Here is an 18,091-nt window from a genome sequence, read left to right on the forward strand (position 1 = left end):
TAATATATTTGAGTATTTTCAGGGCTCCCGAGTGGAGCAGCGGTCTAATGCACTGCATCTCAGTCCCTGGTTCGAATCCAGGCTCTATCACATCTGGCCATGATTGGGAGTCCCATAGGTCCCGTACAATTGGCTGGTCTTCCCTGGCTACCTGAACCTGCTGAGACCCCTGTCACCATCTGATCCTGCTCAGAATTACCTTACATTTATACATTATATTAGGGGCAACAGGTAGCCTAGTGGATAGAGCGATGGGCCAGTAACTGAAAGGCTGCTGTATTGAATCCCTAAGCCGACAAGTTTGTTGTTCTGCCCCTGAACACGTTCATAAATGGCAAAAAAGACTGGCAAAAAATACATCATGGGGAATAAGGTTTTGAAGTGTCTGTCCTATATCTAAGAGATAAACTCAGTAAAAAAGAAATGTCCTCTCACTGTCAACTGCGTCTAATTTCAGCAAACTTAACATGTGTAAATATTTGTATGAACATAAGATTCAACAACTGAGACATAAACTGAACAAGTTCGACAGACTTGTGACTAACAGAAATGCAATAACGTGTCCCTGAACAAAGGGGGAGTCAAAATCAAAGGTAACAGTGTGTGGCCACCAGCTGCATTAAGAACTGCAGTGCATCTCTTCCTCATGGACTGCACCAGATTTGCAGTTCTTGCTGTGAGATGTTACCTCACTCTTCCACCAAGGCACCTGCAAGTTCCCAGACTTTTCTGGGGGGAATGGCCCTAGCCCTCACTTGTGCGATCCAACAGGTCCCAGACGTGCTCAATGGGATTGAGATCCGGGCTCCTCGCTGGCCATGGCAGAACACTGACATTCCTATCTTGCAGGAAATAATGCACAGAACAAGCAGTATGGCTGGTGGCATTGTCATGCTGGAGGGTCATGTCAGGATGAGCCTGAAGGAAGGGTACCACATGAGGGAGGAGGATGTCTTCCCTGTAACGCACAACGTTGAGATTGCCTGCTATGACAACAAGCTCAGTCCGATGATGCTGTGACACACCGCCCCAGACCATGACGGACCCTCCACCTCCAAATCGATCCCGCTCCAGAGTACAGGCCTCGGTGTAACCCTCATTCCTTCGACTATAAATGCGAATTCAACCACCCCTGATGAGACAAAACTGTGACTCCTTAGTGAAGAGCAGTTTTTGCCATTCCTGTCTGGTCCAGCGATGGCGACGTTGTTGCCACTGATGTCTGGTGAGGACCTGCCTTACAACAGGCCTACAAGCCCTAAGTCCAACCTTTCTCAGCCTATTGTACCCTCCTGAGCACTGATGGAGGAATTGTGCATTCCTGGTGTAACTCGGGCAGTTGTTGTTGCCATCCTATACCTGTGTGATGTTAGGATGTACCGATCCTGTGCAGGTGTTCTTACACGTGGTCTGCCACTGCGAGGACGATCAGCTGTCCGTCCTATCTCCCTGTAGCGCTGTCTTAGGCGTCTCACAGTACAGACATTGCAGTTTATTACCCTGGCCACATCTGCAGTCCTCATGCCTCCTTGCAGCGTGCCTAAGGCATGTTCACGCAGATGAGCAGGGACCCTGGGCATCTTTCTTTTGGTGTTTTTCAGAGTCAGTAGAAAGGCCTCTTTAGTGTCCTACGTTTTCATAACTGTGACCTTAACCGTTCCACAGGTGTATGTTCATTAATTGTTTATGAGTCATTGAACAAGCATGGGAAACAATGTTAAATCCCTTTGCAATGAAGATCTGTGAAGTTATTTGGATTTTTACGAATTATCTTTGAAAGACAGGGTCTTGAAAAAGGGACGTTTCTTTTTTTTGCTGAGTTTCTAAGAAAGCTCAGGACATATTTAGTTTTTTTGGGACACAAAACAACCTTGTATGGGTTACCTTTGGGCTCCTGAGAGGTGCAGCGGTCTAAGGCACTGCATCTCAGTACTAGAGGTGTCACTACAGATCCTGGTTTGATTCCAGGTTGTCTCACAACCATCCATGACTGGGAATCCCAATTGACCCAGTGTCGTACAGGTTAGGGTTTGGCCGGGGTAGGCCTTCATTGTAAATAAGAATTTGTTCTTAAGTCATAGCACAGATTCTCAATTGGATTGAGGTCTAGGCTTTGACTAGGCCATTCCAAGACGTTTAAATGTTTTTCCTTAAACACCTCTTAAGGATGAGACCCTTTTTTTCAATTTTCACCTAAAATGACCCAAATCTAACTGCCTGTAGCTCAGGACCTGAAGCAAGGATACAGTGCCTTGCAAAAGTATTCATCCCTGTTAAGGTTTTTTTCCGTTGAAGGAGAGGACCAAAATGCAGCGTTATTTCGATACATGTTTAATAAAAGATAAACACAAACAATACAGAACAATAAACGTAAAAACCTAAACAGCATATTTCGGTGCAAACTAACACAGAGACAGGAACAATCACCCACGAAACACTCAAACAATATGGCTGTCTAAATATGGTTCCCAATCAGAGACAACGATAAACACCTGCCTCTGATTGAGAACCACTCCAGGCAGCCATAGACTATTCTAGACAACCCCACTAACCTCAATCCTATTACCTACAAAAAAAACAAGACAAAACACACCACATAAATAACCCATGTCACACCCTGGCTAGACCAAAATAATAAAGAAAACACAAAATACTAAGACCAGGGCGTGACAATCCCCCTTGGCGTTTTTCCTATTTTGTTGCATTACAACCTGCATTTTAAATGGATTTAATTTGGATATCATGTAATGGACCTGCACAAAATAGTCCAAATTGGTGAAGTGAAATGAAAAAAAAAATAACTTGTTTAAAAAAATTCTCAAATATAAAAAACAGAAAAGTGGTGTGTGTATATGTGTTCACCCCCTTTGCTATGAAGCCCCTAAACAAGATCTGGTGCAACCAATTACCTTCAGAAGTCACATAATTAGTTAAATAAAGTCCACTTGTGTGCAATCTAAGTGTTACATGATCTGTCACATGATCTCAGTAAAAATACATCTGTTCTAAAAAGCCCCAGAGTCTGCAATTACCACTAAGCAAGAAGCACCGCCAAGCAAGTGGCACCATGAAGACCAAGGAGCTCTCCAAACAGGTCAGGGACAAAGTTGTGGAGAAGTACAGATCAGGGTTGGGTTAAAACAATACCCAAAACTTTGAACATCCCACGGCGCACCATTAAATCCATTATTAAAACATGGAAAGAATATGGCACCACAACACACCTGCCAAGAGAGGGCCGCACACCAAAACTCATGGACCAGACTCGGAGGGCATTAATCAGAGAGGCAACAAAGATAACTCTGAACGACCTGCAAAGCTCCACAGCGTAGATTTGAATATCTGTCCATAGGACCACTTTAAGCCGCACACTCCACAGAGTGGCCAGAAAAAAAGCCATTGCTTAAAGAAAAAAATAAGCAAACACGTTTGGTGTTTGCCAAAAGGCATGTGGGAGACTCCCCAAACATATGGAAGAAAGTACTCTGGTCAGATGAGACTAAAAAGGAGCCTTTATGTCTGGCGCAAACCCAACACCTCCATCACCCTGAGAACACCATCAGCAGGGACTGGGAAACTGGTCAGAATTGAAGGACTGATGGATGGCACTAAATACAGGGAAATTCTTGAAGGAAATCTGTTTCAGTCTTCCAGAGATTTGATACTGGGACAGAGGTTCACCATCCAGCAGGACAATGACCCTAATTATATTGCTAAAGCAACACTCAAGTGGTTTAATAAAGATTGCCGTACAGCAGTGGAACCCAACCAACATGAAGGAGCTGGAGCAATTTTGCCTTGAAGAATGGGTAGAAATCCCAGTAGCTAGATGTGCCAAGCTTATAGAGACATACCCCAAGAGACTTGCAGCTGTAATTGCTGCAAAGGTGGCTCTACAAGGTGTTGACTTTTGTTGGGGGAGTGAATAGTTATGCACGCTCAAGTTTTCAATTGTTTTGTCTTATTTTTTTGTTTGTTTCACAATAAAAAATATTTAGCATCTTCAAAGTGGTATGAATGTTGTGTAAATCAAATGATACAACCCCCTTCCCAAAATCTATTTTAATTCCAGGTTGTAAGGCAACAAAATAGGAAAAATGCCAAGGGGGGGGGGAGACTTTTGCAAGCCACTGTATGCATATTCTTGATACCATTTGAAAGGGAACAGTTAGAAGTTTGTGGAAATGTGAATTGAATGTAGGAGACATATTAGATCTGGTGGATGATAATAGAAAGAAAAAAATATATATTTCTTGTACCCTCTTCTTTGAAATGCAAGCGTAAGGCCATAATGTATTATTCCAGCCCAGGCGGTGTATGTGCAAAGTTTTAGACTGATCCAATGAACCATTGCATTTATTTTCAACATTTTGTATCAAGACTGCCCAAATGTGCCTAATTGGTTTATTAATGCATTTTCAAGTTCTTAACTGCACTCTCCTCAAACAATAGCATGGCATTATTTCACTGTAATAGCTACTGTAAATTGGACAGTGCAGTTAGATTAATACGATTTTAAGCTTTCTGCCAAAATCAGATATGTCTATGTCCTGGGAAATGTTCTTGTTACTTACAACCTCAATTGCATTAGCCTACGTTAGCTCAACCGTCTTGCAGGGGAGGCGGGGGGCACCGTTAAAAGTGCATTTGGGAACTGTCTCTATTTTAATTGTTATAGCAATGTTTATTCAATCCTGAATCTCAGTCTCTTCAACCAGCGAATGGGTCTTAGTTTATGAGCTCTCTGGTGTCTGGTTACGTTACATAGCCAAAGGCACAGGAGGTTGAAAAATTCGGTCTATTTCCCGCCTATTTCATTCGCTGAAATTCCGTTCACTTCTTGGCAGAAAGATATGCATACAGACAACACATTACACAGCTCAGTGATGTGGGCTGATGTGGCAAAAATCTAGGGCTGAAATTTTGTCCCAATCCGCCCTATCACAATCAGACAGCCAGGAGAGAGAATGCTGAATGTTCAGCCTCTAAAACCCAATTTTCTCTTTGTAATTATACTGAACAAAAACTGTAATGCAACATGCAACAAATTCAAATATTTTACTAATTTAGAGTTCACATTAGGAAATCAGTCAATTGAAATAAATTCATTAGGCCCGATTCTATGGATTTCACATGACTGGGAATACAGATATGCATCTATTGGTCACAGATACCTTTTAAAAAAGCAAGTAGAGGCATGGATCAGAAAACCAGTCAGTATCTGGTGTGACCACTATTTGCCTCATGCAGCGCCACATCCCCTGCGCATAGAGTTGATCAGGCTGTTGATTGTGGCCTGTGGAATGTTGTCCAACTCCTCTTCAATGACTGTGAGAAGTTGCTGGATATTGGCAGGAACTGGAACATGCTGTCGTACACGTCGATCAAGCGCATCCCAAACATGCTCAATGGGTGACATGTCTGGTGGGTATACAGACCATGGAAGAACTGGGACATTTTCAGCTTCCAGGAATTGTGTACAGATCCTTGCAGTATGGGTCCGTGCATTATCATGCTGAAACATGAGGTGATGGTGGTGGATGAATGGAATGGTCTCAGGATCTCATCAGTATCTCTGTGCATTCAAATTGTCATCGATAAAATGCGATTGTGTTAGTCGTCCGTACCTAATGCCTGCCAATATCATAACCCCACCATCACCATGGGCACTCTGTTCACCATGTTGACATCAGAAAACCACTCACCCACACAACGACATACACATGGTCTGCGGTTGTGAGGTCGGTTGGACCTACTGCCAAATTCTCTAAAATGACGTTGGAGGCGGCTTATGGTAGCGAAATTACCATTTAATTCTCTGGCACCCTCAATACTTGAAACATCTGTGGCATTGTGTTGTGTGACAAAACTGCACATTTTTAGAGTGGTCTTTTATTGTCCCCAGCTTAAGGTGCACATGTGTAATAATTATGCTGTTTAATCAGCTTCTTGACATGCCACACCTGTCAGGTGGATGGATTATCTTGGCAAAGGAGAAATGCTCACAACAGGGATGTAAACAAATTTGTGCAAATGGAACATTTCTGGGATCTAAACTTTACATGTTGTGTTTATATTTTTGCTCATTGCCGAAATCAAGTGCCAGTGATGCACTGACTAGCATTTTCCTAAAGTTCAGCTAAATCATGGCTTTCAGGTGGTTTAGTAGGACTTCAAATACATCAACATTTGCTCTTTCTATATTACACAAATAGTGTAGGCAAAGAGAGGAGAAGTACTCTGAGGTGGGGTGGGGTGCAGGTTGAAGGCAGAAGCAGAGGCAGACGCAGCTGTTAAAGAAGCTATCTATCTATATCTGTGGCGATGCAAAGGTGGAACTGGAAGCAGAGAGGAACCCATGGGACGTGGCTGGGTTCAGTGTACTCCATGCAGCCTTCTATTAGACATGACAGGTGATATGGGCAAAACAAATTACTCAGCAAAAGCAGGCAGACGTTGAAAAATGAAGGAAGGAACAGCGGGCTGGTCTTAGCAGAACCAGGGGAATTCTCCAGCAAAATGCCACCTCAATATCCAGCGAGCACAGGTCCTCAACCATACTACCCAATTAGGCCCCATGATGTGGAGCCTAGCACCGGATGGAATTTTATGGCAGCTTGAGGTTCCTTTTCAAGTCAAAAGGTTTGAGATGTTTAATGCCAATGTGTGAACTTATCATCCTCCCAATCCCCCTATCTGTAATTACCTTTACATTTTTTTAAATTCACCTTCATTTTGACTGAGAGTCAATGCCGAGACCAAAGTCTATTTTCCAGATGACCCCTGTTTAGCTGGTTATTACCTATTTTCATACACTGTACAGCTTTAAAGATTCCCCTGAAATGGCCTTAAAGTCTTTCAGAATGGGAGGAACAGGAAGGGATTATTAAAGAGAAGGCTAGGGGATGTGTTTTAAGCCAATAGAAGAAAGACAACGATTTGAGGGAGAATGTAGAGAAGAATCATTAAGGCTTTGGTGTTTACTTCACAATAGCCTCTTCAGCAAGTGTGTGCGTCTGTATAATGTGTGTGTGTGTGTCTGTGCATCTGTGCAGGAGTGCATGTGGAGTTAACTTGTAAACATTCTCCATAGGCAAACAATCTCTCATCTCATCTGAAAACATCACTGTATTTTTTTTAAACTAGGCAAGTCAGTTAAGAACAAATTCTTATTTATAGTGAGCCTAGGAACAGTGGGTCTACAGCCTTGTTCAGGGTCAGAACAACAGTTTGTTTTTTACTTTGTCAGGGATTTGATCTGTTGACCTTTTGATTACCGGCCCAACACTCTAACCACTAGGCTCCCTGCCACCCCACTTACATCAGGTCCTGCAATATGTGAGTCCCTGCAACCAAATCTCATTCAACATCCATAACTAAACCCACTCATCATTGGATTTGCTGTCTTTTGTCTCAGTTGGAGATATTGATTATGTGTTGGCCAATAAACGGCACATGGAGCTTTGAACCTTTATAAGACAGTGACTGAGGCTTTTGGCAATCACAATGAATCATTCAGTTTAGGTATCAGACACACAACCGCTGTTACCCACCCCCTAGTCTTGTCCACCAGCAAAGGCTTGTTGGCGATTATCCTGGGGACGAGGTTACCTAGTTGACACCTATAGACATCACAAGGAAACCACAACCCATATTGTATATATCACACCGTGAAATAGGAAAATAGACAGTACAAAGCAACCCTTAGAGACCACAGTATCCTCACAGTTGGGTGAATGCAAGGTTCATTTCCATCAGCAATTTGTTGTGTTTACACTGCAATTTGTATTTATGTATTTTATTGAACCTTTATTTAACTAGGCAAGTCAGTTAAGGACAAATTCTTATTTACAATGAATGCCTACTGGGGAACAGTGGGTTAACTGCCTTTTCGGGAGCAAAATGACAGATTTTCACTTTGTCAGCTCAGGGATCTGATCTAGCACCCTTTTGATTAACAGCTCCACACTCTAACCACTAGGCTACCTAAAGAGGTCATACAGTCTATGATGTATAACAACTGACAGACGTTTTGGGATGATGCTGTCAATACAGACCGGCTCAACGGTTTTGAACATCATCAATCATGAGGAATATTGACTGATAAGGTCCCAAAGGTTTTGTCATGAATGTGACTGCATGGTAATTTCAGGAAGATGAATACATTGCAAGGTGACAAAGCTAGATGTTCGTGGAAGTGAAGGTTAAAGTATAGAGTATTTCCATCTGAGAAGTAGATACACAATGGATAGCCATTACACTCACTCTGACTCAAACATCTTAGCTGACATTGTTGTTATTGATTGATTGCCAGGTAAATACATTGTTGACATGATATTCAAAAATAAGAAATAAGATGTCAAAACATTAAAAAAAAGAAAAGATGAGTGTAAGAAATGAAAACAATGCAACAACAACAACAACAAAAAAGGGGGGTTGCATTAAAAGGGGTCTGATCAAATTGATTGGATAGTTTTTTAAATGTCCACAGGCTGCTCTATTTTACAACTCATGACAGCAAAGCACAACCCTGCAGAAGATGCTGGAAATATTGATGCTCAATAAAAGGTGAGTACATTGTGCACATCTGGATCATACATTTCTATAACATTGTATAGAGTCAAAGCTCCAAATTTGTGGGCTCTGCGCTCCCTACATTCCTGTACATAATCTACATCAATGTGAAAGGAAACAGTGCCACACAGTGGATATATTTTAAATGATTTCACATTTGGCACAAAATACATGCAGCAATCTATTCTGAGGAATGGTTTTCCACACATAGGTTAAGACAACTCCTGGATTATTTAATTCTTTGGGTGTTTAAGATATTTTAACGCAATTCTTAAATACAAGGCTGAAAAACAACTGAAATATCCCAAGCAATTATGCGAACCAGAAAAGCTTGAATGTCGGCTAACAGTGACCTACACCTGTTTGTTTTCTCGGTTGCTGACAGCTGACCATTAACAAATACCTTGAAAGCAGATGGAGGGTTAATTCAAGTAAAAACTCAGTCCACCTAACTTTATTAATAGGGTTTACCCACCTTTTACGGGATTTTTTTTAATGTTGTGATTTTTATATAACTAGACAAGTCAGTTAAGAACAAATTCTTATTTACAATGACGGCTGACCCCAGCCAAACCCGGACGGCGATGGGCCAATTGTGCACCGCCCTTTGGGACTCTCAATCACAGCCAAATGCGATACAGCCTGGATACAAACCAGGAACTGTAGTGACGCCTATTGCACTGAGATGCAGTGCCTTAGACCGCTGCGTCACTCAGGAACCCAAATAGGGGCATATTCACCCAAATTAGAAAAAAAACTTTTGGTTAAGGCTATCGTGTTCAAAACATCTTTAAGTGACTTTGCTGAGTTTTACAATCATTTTTTAGACCCTTGCGGATGATTTGGACATGATTTACAAAAAATGCTAATATCGGTCCAATGATGTTGACAACTGTGCCATACAGGTTGCAAAAAGAGATTTTTGATGTACCGATTCCATGGCACATGGTGTATGAGTTGTTATATAAATCAACGCAAGATTCGAGACTTCGTGCTTTTCAGCAAAACATATTTTGTAGAATTCTTGCCACCAACAAAATGTTGATTATTTGGGGCATAAGATCATCGAAGCTCTGTAGATTTTGTTGTGAGGATACAGAATCAATAGACCATTTATTTTGGTATTGCCCTCAGGTAGCCTGTTTCTGGTCTCAGGTTCAGGAATGGCTGAAAATGCACAGCATTGATCTAAAATTGACCCTAGAAATAGTACTGTCAGGAGATCTGGAGAGACCAGGTCAGTCAATTACTAATATACTGATACTCTTAGTAAAAGTATTTATCTTCAACACGCAATCTGTAGATTCTATTCGATTAGATAGATTGAAATTGTACGTTAAACATCACAGCATAGTTGAAAGATACGTGTTGCGTAGAAACTGCAGAGATAGATGGGATGGGCTGAGGGTTGGTATGTGGAATTGGAGACAAGTGGGAGTGGAGTTGCTGTGTGGGAGATTGACCATCATTCTAAGATAAAAGTCAAATAAAATACAAAATTTTAAAAAGTCAAAATAAAACATAAGAAAAAGTACATTTCAATGACACTAAGTGGCAGTGTTTTTACAACTAATGCCGGTTTGCCTGAGGCTGATGCCGTGCAGGTGTTTGTACACATGCTTATACACACACTCTCATTCAAATAAACACATACAAGAACACACGCATACATGTAATTGTGCCAGACATGCACACAAACATATAAAGTAGGCATTGCTGTTATGATTTCAGTTGTCCTTGATGTCCTTTGTTTTAAATGTATTATTTTGTTTTATACATTTTTTGCATTGTTGTTGGCTGTTTTCTTCTATCTTTTCCTTTTTTATCTTTAGTTCTCTTGGTTATTGGTGCATTGGGGGGTTCTTGGGGGAGAGGAATGGAATTCATTGTACTTTTAATTTTTCTTCCGTGTGGGGAGGGCTGTGGGAGGGGTCTAGAATGGTTGAGGAACAGCTATTGGGGAACTGTGGGGGGATCTTGGAGGGTTCAGGTTCAGGTTTTTTGGCCTGGTGGTAGATCGGTCAACGTGCCCTTGAGCAGGGCATTGACCCTGGATGTTTCTGTGTGTCGCTCTGAATGGGAATCTGTTGTCACGTTCTGACCTTAGTTCTGTTATTTTATCTTTGTTTTAGTATGGTCAGGAAGTGAGTTGGGTGGGCAGTCTGTTTGTTTTTCTATGTTGGTTTTTGAGTTCGGCCTAGTGTGGTTCTCAATCAGAGAAAGCTGTCAATTGTTGTCCCTGATTGAGAATCATACTTAGGTAGCCTGGGTTTCACGTTTGGGTTGTGGGTGTTTGTCTTCCGTGTCAGTGTTTGTCGCCACATGGGAGTGTTTCGTTCATTTTCACGTTTATTGTTTTGTATTTTGTAGTGTTCAGTTTGTTTTAAAATAAACATTATGGACACTTACCACGCTGTGTTTTGGTCCTCCGATCCTTCTCGCTTCTCCTCCTCGGAAAAGGAGGACGAGATCCCTTACATCTGTTGGATGACTGGTATGATGAAGTTGTTGAGCAGCTTCACTGCAAGTATATTGTATGTTTTGAATAAATATATTTTTTTAATTAAAAAATATCTGTCCAATGACTTAGGATTTGTGCCACAAATTATTAATGTTAGCATGTGGAAACAGTGACTGGGAAACGAAACCAAAGAATGGATTGCTGTCATACCTTGTCCATGCTTACAGGGTCAGGAAACTCACGTGTCATTTTTGAATTTGGGTGAACTATCCCTTCAATGCTATTTTGCATTTCGGGGTTTACCCACCTGTTCTGCTAGATGATGTGTTTTTGGGTATACATACCTACTTACCTACAGAGTTTAGACTCCACCCACCCATGTTTTTACTACATCCCTCAAGGGATACTTCAGTATATTCTGGATACCATGAAGCAAAATAGTAAACCCTGGAACCCCAGGGAAAAAGGAAAACTCAACCAAATTCTAAGAACTCGCTTGGAGCTGCCAAAAACACTCCTTTTACCCTTTATCATAGATCAAAAATAGCTCAAGTTGGTCTTTCATTAGAAGAGGAGAATACCCCCCTTCTCCACACCCAATGAGTAGGGTACTGCCAATGGGATACTGCCCAAATTGGCACTGTCAACATATTATGTAATTGTCTGCACCCTTTGAAGGGAGCTTTCAAGCTACAAAGCGGACCTTTGTTGATCATCTGAAGCAGTTCATTCTTAGTTTGGTACATTGTATATGCTCTGGCATGGCTTCCAATCTGGTTTAATAGGCAGGCAATACTGGGTAATCAAATTACAGACACATTGGATAGGGCAGTTTTTAAAAAATGGATTGTGCACATCAAATTTGCTGATAATGCTAGATTATGGAATATTTCTAATTTAAAAGGAACTGAGACCCACAAACTGTATAAGCACCAAACATTTGAATAATGATGTCAATGCTATGCCGTTGACATAGCTTCTCCCTGTCTGAAACCGGCTAAACACACAGGAAGGAAAGTTTTCCAAAGGAGACTGAGATTGTGCAATGCTTCATTCCTTGATACCACGTTCCGGACACATCCATGCAAAAGAATGTTCCTAATGCCGCCCACGTTCTGTTTTTTTGTTGTATTTGTAGCGTTTTATACCATTGGGACTTAAATGACATTTTACATGATTTAGACTCCACGTAGAAGCTTTTTAGCAGGCTAAAATCTAGGATACTTCGTTTTTGATGTATTGAAACTTGTATTGAAACTGTATTGAGTTCTCACTTTTTTCATATCCCAGTTTAATAGGGTTTTTCAATGAAATATCGTTATTTATTCTCTCAGTATTCATCCCTTGATACTGTATCAACTCATTAATCAATTTCACCGTCATGTGAAACCATAGAGGGAAATCCAACGTTGACTAGAAACAGTTGCACGGTGACTAGTCCTAAAGGTATGAGGGACAGTTCGCAGTCGATCAGACATCCACGCCAAAGTTTCCTGTAGCCAAGGTAAATACCACATTTATACTCTCTCTCTGTCTCTCTGTCTCTCTCTCTCTCCGCTGCTTGGAACGACCGCCTACTTACTTTCCATTGGACACCTCATGTTCATTTAAGACGCTCATCTGTTGCACTCCAGTATCTGAGTGGTTGGCAAGGTTGTCACCGGTCGGGGAGGCGTGACCGACCGATGACTGTCCGAGGGGGACATGGACTGACACAGTCGGACGATCATCACATCTGAAGGTGAAAGATCCCGCGGAGGGTCCTGCTGTGCCGCGTGTTCCGGAGCTGTCTGATGTAGGCTAATAAAGTACGCCTACAGTAGTAGCCTTGAAGAGGAAGAAGAACGCCCACATGCATTGGTATTTCCTCTTTCGTCTTGTGCAATATTCTCTAACTTTTTACTTATCACGTGAAACAGTGTACGCAAAAAGAGCACAAGTATAGCCTATACAAAATTAAATTGAATGCATGTCAACATGTTAATATTGGATGGGCGTGAAATAGGTTTTTCTGGTTTTTGGAAGAGAGCAGTGTCAGAAATGAATTTCACACTGATTGCTCTGCCTGCCTCTCTCCACAGCCTTTGTCACTCAAATATGGGAAAGGCTGGAGGGAGAGATTAATACTGTAGGTTTATGTGAGGTCTTGATTGAATTATCATTGTGTCAACGATATTTAGTCAGTGGGTGCCACCGTGTAAATTCCTCAGTCACATTAGCCATAGGCAAACACTTGACAGGGTTGACAATAGGAAATAGGTGTTGCTGAGATTTGACTGAATTTGCCTTGTTATCATGTAAGGATCCCGTTTTGAAGGTGTTGTAGCTACATTTCTGTTCATTCGCAACTCTGTTTTATCAGATGTGGGCATGTGGCCAATATCTAATAACAAAGTTAAAGTTCCTGTGTAAACATGTCTGACAGTATGTCTGCATCTGAAAATGCATTCTTTCACCAGTTCAGGAAAGGAACATTTTATTACTTGATAAAAAACTTGCTTGCATCTTATGATCAGAAGAACATGGAGAGAGAGGAGAGAACAACGTTTGAGTTTTCACCCTGAGGAAGGCGAGTGTATTATGAATTCAAACTTGCATTAGAAATGCATTTCAAGTGTGACTTGAATGTATACATTTGAATCAGATGTATGTTTTGGTTATTAGACCCCCATGACATTGACATATTATTCATTTAGCAGACACTCTTATCCCGAGTGATTTACAGGAGCAATTAGGGTAAAGTTCATACACCACACTGCTTACAAAGATATCCTTATCTTTTCATCTTCAAGGTTGAAGTGTTCATGTTCTCCCTCCCCATCCCCTATAGCACCGCTCCTTTCCATCCTAGCACTGTTGTGAAAACTACAGAGAGAGGGACTGGATCAGACACGGAGCATTAGAAGTTCTGGGCAAGGTCCATAGACAGTATAGTAGCCTAATCTGCAAGGTTAACTGCAGATTAAGGCTAACTACTGCTAATAAATTGTCAGGTTTGCTGCAGGAGTCAGAACAGGTCTGGTGTAATCTGGCCTCCTGTCCCTGGGGCCTTGGTGGCCCAGCCAGGTAGGGCCAGCATGAAGGATGTCCTCTGATTGCCTGGTTAAAACAGACTGAACCCGCACTCGCCAGGCTCGTCCTCTCTTCTCAGGTGGCAGGAGTTTCCAGGTCAACTGTGAAGGAGAGACGTTCACTTGGACTAGAGACTCATTCTGAAGTAATTTGACTGCTGAAGCACGTAGTGTGATGTGTTTCTATTTATTGAAGGAATTTGTCTTTTTAACCTGTGTGTCAATGTGTTTGGGAAGTCCTCCAACAAAGGTGATGTCTACTACAAATAGTTTTACTTGCTCTGCAGTTTTAAAATAAATGAAGTCATTTTAAACCTCTTTGTACACCTAGTTATTGTTTTGAAGCCTTTTAGGTGTTAGGGTAGGCCAGCTCTGAATGCTAAATGCTTTCCTAATGGCGTCATTCTCCTTCTTTTTCAGTTGCCAGTCTCCTGAAACTATCCAGCCAGCAACAACAACGGTCCCACCATCCATCAGACCATCCCTCATGGCAACGATTGTCATGGATAGGATTGGGCGTCTGTTCATCAACCTCCAGCAGGTAAGGGCGGTACCCCAGATGCTGACAGAGGTCGCCCCCTCCATGCCCGGCACGCTACGGGACACCGAAGTTCCCGGGTTCTTCAGAGAGCGCCACATCCACGCCGGCTACCGACCACTCCACCAGGGCTGGAGGTACTGTAACAGGATGTACTACAATACCCACAATGCTATGTAGAACATCCGGTTTTATTACAGTAAAGACGTCTCTGAAGCTAACATAATGGTCTCTGAAGCTAACATAATGGTCTCTGAAGCTAACATAATGGTCTCTGAAGCTAACATAACGGTGTCCCGTCTCTGAAGCTAACATAACGGTGTCCCGTCGCTGAAGCTAACATAACGGTGTCCCGTCGCTGAAGCTAACATAACGGTGTCCCTGAAGCTAACATAATGGTGTCCCTGAAGCTAACATAACGGTGTCCCTGAAGCTAACATAACGGTGTCCCTGAAGCTAACATAACGGTGTCCCTGAAGCTAACATAACGGTGTCGCTGAAGCTAACATAACGGTGTCGCTGAAGCTAACATAACGGTGTCGCTGAAGCTAACATAACGGTGTCCTGAAGCTAACATAACGGTGTCCCGTCGCTGAAGCTAACATAACGGTGTCCCGTCGCTGAAGCTAACATAACGGTGTTCTGTCTCCTTATCGATACAGGTACTACTTCCTTTCGCTGTTCCAGCGTCACAACGAGACCATCAACGTGTGGACCCACCTGCTGGGGTCTCTCCTTGTCCTGGTCAAGTTCCTCCAGCTGGCTGAGACGGTAGACTTCATCCATGATGCCCACGCCTGGCCCCTCCTCATCCTCCTCCTGTCCTCCCTGGCCTACATGGCCTGCAGCACTGTAGCCCACCTCCTGGCCGCCAAATCAGAGTTCTACCACTACTGCTTCTTCTTCCTGGATTATGTAGGAGTGGCTCAGTATCAGTATGGCAGCGCCGTGGCTCACTTCTACTATGCTGTGGAACCAGATTACCACCGGTGGGTCTCCTCGGTCTTCATGCCCACTGCCACCTTCCTCTGCTGCCTGTCCTGCCTGGGCTGCTGCTATGGGAAGTATCGCAACCACAGCCTGCGGGTCTGGGTCCGGAAGGTGGGGCAGGTGGTTCCCTCGGCTATGGCCTATGCCTGGGATACTAGCCCGGTGTTCCACCGCCTCCTCCTCTGGCCCACGTCGCACAGTGATGACATCACTGCCGCGGCCAGTGGCGTAGTCGGCGACCCGGCTATATCCTTCCATGGGGGCCAGGTAGCCTTCTTCCTGTCCAGTGCGTTCTTCTTCACCAACCCACTTCCAGAGCGTCTGTTCCCAGGCCACTGTGATTTCCTGGGGCAGGGCCACCAGCTGTTCCACGTCTTCCTGGTGATCTGTACCCTCTGTCAGATCCAAGCCTCTCACCTGGACTACCTGGGCCGACGGCCACTCTACACACAGCTACACGGAGAGAGAGGAGCAGCAGCCACTATCTATCTGGTTCAGTATGGAGCCACGCAGGTGGTCTGTGTCTGTATAGCAGTCTTCATGGCGAGGAAAGTAAAACGGTTGCTTGACTGCAGAGACAAGTCCAAATGAATTGGCTTGGAGACGATGTAAGAGGGTAGGAAAGTTAGAATCACTTCCCAGTGGGCAAAACCGGTTGAACTGGGTTGACGTTATTACAGCCAGAACCCTTTGCCCAGTTTTGCCCTCTGATTTGGTACCAAAGTGATCAATGTGGCCTGGATTGACTCGACACACACTGCCTTTGTTTTTTAAATGTACATTTATATGATAATATTATGTTTCTCTACAGCACCTGTGTCCTTGAGAGAGAGTTGTTTACCTTTTACATAATGGAAGTTGAGGAAGCCTATCACTAGCATGGTCACAGATCTGTGACCATAAGAGTTGGCAAGACTGCACAAACAGATCTGGAACCAGGCTAGCCTAGCACTGAACAAAGCCTCAATGACATGTAAGAATGTTGATAGCTTGCATAGTACTTTCTATATTTGCTATGATTGCTCACTGTAATCCTAGAATAGATCTGCTTAGTAGTTCTGTGTTTTTCAATTGGCATGGTGGTGTCATGATGTATGTAATGTACATTATCGTACACCTGTAAATTCTTGCGGAGGGTATGTTCCATCGCTACATTTTCCTTTTGATTGACCACGAGGGGAAAAGGGAAACGTGTCACCTCTCTTACCATGGCCTACCACTGCCAAGACACACTCTTCACTCAGTGCTGTGACGTAAACCGGAATAGAGACAGGCTCTGATTGGCTCTTTCTGGAAGATCACCATGGTGACCTATAACAAAACATCAGTTCAGCCAATGGGATTGAGTAAAGGTGCGAGGACAACTCACTTTATACATTGCAACACACATAGCCAATCCCAATTGGGTCCCCATGCCTTCCCCTTTGCCATATTAAACCTTATGTGTTTGCAGATCTGAAGGGTGATAGGTATTATGTGTAGTGTTGGAGCTTCCAACTGGCAGACCTGCAATCTCAGGGATATCGCCAAGGAAAAGGGCTCGGGAGTGTATTGGGACCGGCTTTGTTCATGTTTACCCTTTGTCCACCACTCTCTGATTGTGGTATCAGTGGAGGCTGCTGAGGGGAGGAGGGCTCATAATAATGGCGGGAGCAAATGGAATGGCATCAAACCATGGAAACCATGTGTTTGATGTATCTGATACCATTCCGCTCCAGCCATTACCACGAGCCCGTCCTCCCAATTAAAGTGCCACCAACCTACTGTGGGAGGATTAGTTTCCCCCTGACTGATGCCCAAAAAATACCTTCACAACAATGCAGTGTTATTATGACATGTTAGGAATCATAACAATTTGCAGGGCCTTCACATTTCAGAACTTTGTTAACTTTATGGCATTTGTAGAACAGCAATAAAAACTACTTGAAGCCCACACCATTTTCCTTTCATTATTACTGCAACCTCAAACCTCCTTCCCCCCCAGTGAAATATTAAAGACATGCTCAGGTACTTTGGCGACTAGTATTTTTTTCAACCTCCGGTTTTGTGCTGGATGTGTCAATGTGTAGTTCATACATGCATCTATCAGCATAATTACTGTCTTACCTCAATTAGCCACAAAATCCCTAGTTTGAAAGTGATTGCTAGCAAGATACGCACACAGTAGAGAGAGAGCAATGATGTGGTGTACATAGCTGCTCATTTGTGATGTAGTAGTCAATTTTCTGATACTTTTGGCTTATGAGTGCTACTTTCAGAACTACTGGCTACACCTACACTACTGGCTACACCTACACTACTGGCTACACCTACACTACTGGCTACACCTACACTACTGGCTACAAAGAGTGTATACAAAAGTACCAGAGAATCTCTTTTAAAAAGGGGAATCGGCAGTTGCTACATACATTTTGGATGTCCCCATTAATTCTGTAAGAATATAACTTTATAAGTACC

The 18,091-nt window shown here is 42.9% G+C and overlaps 1 protein-coding gene across 2 annotated transcripts; it reads left to right on the forward strand.

Moving 5' to 3' along the window:
• Positions 1-12,667: 12,667 nt before the first annotated feature.
• LOC135552070 (membrane progestin receptor alpha-B-like) lies at positions 12,668-17,567 on the forward strand. 2 transcript variants are annotated; one of them, XM_064983452.1, is made up of 4 exons: positions 12,668-12,895; positions 14,029-14,203; positions 14,527-14,781; positions 15,307-17,567. In XM_064983452.1, exons 3-4 carry the CDS (start codon positions 14,594-14,596, stop codon positions 16,223-16,225), a joined length of 1,107 nt encoding a protein of 368 aa, XP_064839524.1. In that variant the 5' UTR covers positions 12,668-12,895; positions 14,029-14,203; positions 14,527-14,593; the 3' UTR covers positions 16,226-17,567. The 2 variants fall into 2 exon arrangements, with proteins under 2 accessions (XP_064839524.1, XP_064839523.1); XM_064983451.1 differs by lacking the exon at positions 14,029-14,203 and having other exon boundaries at positions 12,669-12,895.
• Positions 17,568-18,091: the final 524 nt, after the last annotated feature.

This window comes from Oncorhynchus masou, chromosome 13, assembly GCF_036934945.1.
Source record: "Oncorhynchus masou masou isolate Uvic2021 chromosome 13, UVic_Omas_1.1, whole genome shotgun sequence".
NCBI lineage: Eukaryota > Metazoa > Chordata > Actinopteri > Salmoniformes > Salmonidae > Oncorhynchus > Oncorhynchus masou.